The sequence below is a fragment of the Populus euphratica genome, unplaced genomic scaffold (genome assembly GCF_000495115.2).
Source record: "Populus euphratica unplaced genomic scaffold, PopEup_1.0 scaffold2994.1, whole genome shotgun sequence".
Classification (NCBI taxonomy): Eukaryota; Viridiplantae; Streptophyta; class Magnoliopsida; order Malpighiales; family Salicaceae; genus Populus; species Populus euphratica.
The window spans coordinates 10,109-13,922 of NW_011502824.1; the positions used below are offsets into that span (position 1 = coordinate 10,109).

The 3,814-nt window shown below is 36.5% G+C and overlaps 1 protein-coding gene across 2 annotated transcripts; it reads left to right on the forward strand.

Annotated features, from left to right (window-relative positions):
* Window positions 1-23: 23 nt before the first annotated feature.
* LOC105119482 (uncharacterized) lies at window positions 24-2,035 on the forward strand. 2 transcript variants are annotated; one of them, XM_011017629.1, is made up of 2 exons: window positions 24-936; window positions 1,567-2,035. In XM_011017629.1, exon 1 carries the CDS (start codon window positions 214-216, stop codon window positions 817-819), a length of 606 nt encoding a protein of 201 aa, XP_011015931.1. In that variant the 5' UTR covers window positions 24-213; the 3' UTR covers window positions 820-936; window positions 1,567-2,035. The 2 variants fall into 2 exon arrangements, with proteins under 2 accessions (XP_011015931.1, XP_011015930.1); XM_011017628.1 differs by having other exon boundaries at window positions 24-1,800; window positions 1,887-2,023.
* Window positions 2,036-3,814: the final 1,779 nt, after the last annotated feature.

The following is a 3,814-nucleotide window of genomic DNA, read 5'->3' on the forward strand; positions in this document are numbered from 1 at the left end:
GTCTTTGCTAGAGGCTGTCTCGAATTGTATACGATATTAGGACGCATTCTGCCCAAATGGACTGAGATGTTTCTCTTTTTAGTTTGTTTTCAAATTTACTCCCATCCCCAAACCATTCATTCTCTCCGCTTCTCCTGCTGCAAGCGGAAGGTGCTTCACTTCATTCCACTCAAATCAATAAATCTTCCACACTAACGTACACACCCTAAAATTATGAACCCCTCTATACCACAAAATCTAGACGAATACTCAGCATCCGCAACCACAATCAAATTCGACCGCCCAATCCCACTCCTTCGTGGCCCTATACCCGCCGGACCGCCCGACGACCCGTCAATCGGCCCACACGTCCTCGCTTTCAGAAACCCTCAATCCTGGGCTGTCGCATACAAAACCTGCGAGTCCAAAATAATCTCCCAGTGCGAGGAAGGAGCCAGGTTTGGGTGCGCGATAACCGCGTCAAAAAACTGTAAGCCTCCCTGGTGGCGCGGTTTTATTGGGGGAGCGAGATTGGAAGACTTGAAGGAGAGGGAGAGGTGTGAGGATCGCGAACTGGAAGGTTGTTTAGTTGCGGCTAAAGACAAGTGCGTTGGGTTTGCCAAGGAGAAATGCTGGAAGCCTTTTAGGGACGCGAGAATTGCGGTGAGGGAAGACGAGGTTGTTAGGAATTTAGTTAGTTTGGTTTCGGTGCCGCAGCGAAGTAGTAAGTGGATTAGTTTAATTGGGTTTGGAAAATTTAATTTTGGGGCTACCAATTTCAGGGCAAGTGAATTTTTGGGCTCTAATAAAAATCATGCATGGTTTTTTAAGTTGATGTAGTGGAATAAAAGAAGAGGAGGGGGGATCTGGGGTTCTGGGAATTGCATGGTTCATGTTGTTTAACTGTGGCCAGCTTTTTAAGTTGGAGATTCTGCGGTTTGGATTGGGCACTTAGAGGTATATTTCGTAGAACTTTGCCTCTCATTTTGGATAAAGTTGGATGCTTGGTGTATGTCCTTGGCTTGTTCAATTGAATGAGACTTGTATGCACCTGCTATTGTTAGGATTTCCTTACTGCCCTCTATCGAGCTGTGAAAAATGGGGTAAGATGTTGATATTGATAAGCACATGAAGTTTGCGCACGTTGTTTTACTTGTCATGGCCATTGATCAGCATTATAGCTTAGTTGTACGAGGATTAACTTCAAATCCACCTATTGTTTCGTGTTGCGTCATATAATCTGTTTCTTGGATTGATTTACCTGCTGTTATGTTTGGTTATATTGCTGCCAACATTAATAAGAAATATAAAGGCACCATAATTTCTGCGGTGGTGAGGTTTCATATTTAGGGGAATATACAATGATAAATATAGTAGAATATACAAGCTCTTGTAAACTAGCTATAAAAACAATCACCTAATAACTCTCCTAAAATATTTTCTACAATCAAAAGGATCACGTAATACGCTGCTTTCCTTATCAAACACGACCACCATCACTGCTCCATTTTCGCTTGCTGCTGTTGATGGAAATCTGATGATAATCACTGTGGCTGACGAGTCTGCAAACGTGTCTGGGTTTTCAAGGTTCAAATATTCGGGCAATTGTTGGGAAGGGCTGAAGCAGATGCCTTCTTATTGTACTTATTTCCTGTTAAAGCATGGAATCTGGAGACCGTCCAAGTTTGGAGCTGGCTCAAAAACTTGCTCGATACCACTTCATGAATCATGTACGCAAACCATTTGCTTCAACACCTGATGTCAAGGTTGCAAGGTCAGTTGTTCCGTAAATTTCAGGTTTCCTTGTAAAAGTTTTATGAAATTATGTGGGAAACTGCTACTTGAATTGAGGACCCGACTGGAAAAGGAGACAGAGAGAGAGAGAGAGAGAGAGAGCAGAGTTTCACATTATATGTTGGCGAGTCCGCGAGCGGGCTGTATGGGAAGCGGCTAAGCACGATATCTTGCTCTAGTTGTTGGGCCTTTTTAGCATTTAAATTGGGCTTGAACTGTAGCCCATAATAATCGAACTTTTATTTGCTCATTGTTTCCAATCCCCACCATTCTCCATCACATGCTTTCAATTCAATTGATGGAGATTTGTGTGTTTGGATGGGAGGTAGTTTTAGCTTCTTTTTTTTTGGATAAAAAGCATGTAATTTTAGCTTTTAAAAGTGTGGTTTATGCTTAAAATATATTTTACCTTTAAAAAAAAGGTAATGATGGCTTCTGCCGCTCGCAAAGAGTCCCAATTGTGACTTTCATTTATGGACTATATATAGATATGACAAAGCCTGCAAACAAATATGGACAAGTAGCTTGGCAAAAACAACAATAATTTTATACCTGACCGTTTAACATTTACTAGGTATGTTTTACAAGTTTAGTTCTAAAACGGGTCAGCTAGTTGTCAGGAGATGCAGTTTACATTATTTTTCTAGCCATTATTTAATTTTAATTATTATATAAAGAATAACTGCTATGATTATTTTTCTATATTTCTTTTTATATATAAGAGCTATAATTTTAAAGCTCTAGAGGTTAGATTTATTTCCATGCATTTTAAAAATTCTAAAAACCTTAACGCTGCACGGGGTGTCATCCTCACCTCTTTTATAACTATAATTTTAAAAATTCTAAAAACCTTAACGCTACACGGGGTGTCATCCTCACCTCTTTTATAAAACCCTAGTTAAAGTGTGGGGTATTTTTATTTTATTTACTGGAAACGTAAAATATATTAAATAAATTTTCAATATATGTTACGTTTTTTTTTTTACATTTTTATATATTAAATAAATTTTTAGTTTTTTTAATGAACATAGAAATAATTCTTCAACTTAAAAATATTATCTTAACTCTCCAATAATCCTCTTCCATTAAATATATAAAAATAAAAATAAAAATAAAGGATGAAAAGTATAAATTTTTTTATCCTTTTCTTTTAACTCTTTTTCCCCTCGAGATGCCCTGACCGGTGCAAAAATGTGAGTCACTATTTTCGAGTCAAGGACAATAGTAATTTATATTGCCTTGGAATTCACCAAGACAGGTGGCCTGAGAGTCCTGGACCAACTAGTCCCACCAATCAGCTGGTCCAGGATTTTCCAACAATCTCAAATTCCATGCAAACGTCACTCCGATTTGAATTCTTGTGTCTCCCGAATGATTTTACTAACCCCGTGAATTTTCGGCAGTAAAAAAAATAAAACCTTATGAGGTTTCGGATATTCTCGTCACTCTATTGAAGATTTTTTTATTGATATATAATGCTATAGTCCATCTTTAAATTCAGGATTCATAACATATACATAAAACTATGGCTAAACTAGCTACCATATCTCTTTATATAAATATATAGTATTGTAATATAAAATATTTTTTAATTAAAAATATATCAAAATAATTTATTTTTTTACATTAACATTTTAAAAACATCAATTTTTCATATAAAAATAATTTAAAAAATAAATTATAACACGTAAATAAACACTCGGATATAAAACATGCAACAACCAATTTCACTTGAGTTAAATTGTTAATTGATTTGGAGATATCAAGGCAGAAGGGCCATTGCATTATCTCATTTTACTGGAGTTTTTTTAAAGCTTGTTGGCAGATATTTTCATGACATGATTGTATAATATCATTTTCAAGTTTCCAAGAAAAGTGGACATGTAAGAGATCACTAGCCTGATCCAGTTTATCATGATGATTAGTTGAGGTCTGCATTTCATAAAAGAAGAAGAAGATGATGAAGAAAGTACGAATCGACAGAGATAAACCAATTACTCATTTCAATCAGGTTCAAATGGATTTTGACCAAGCTCAGCTT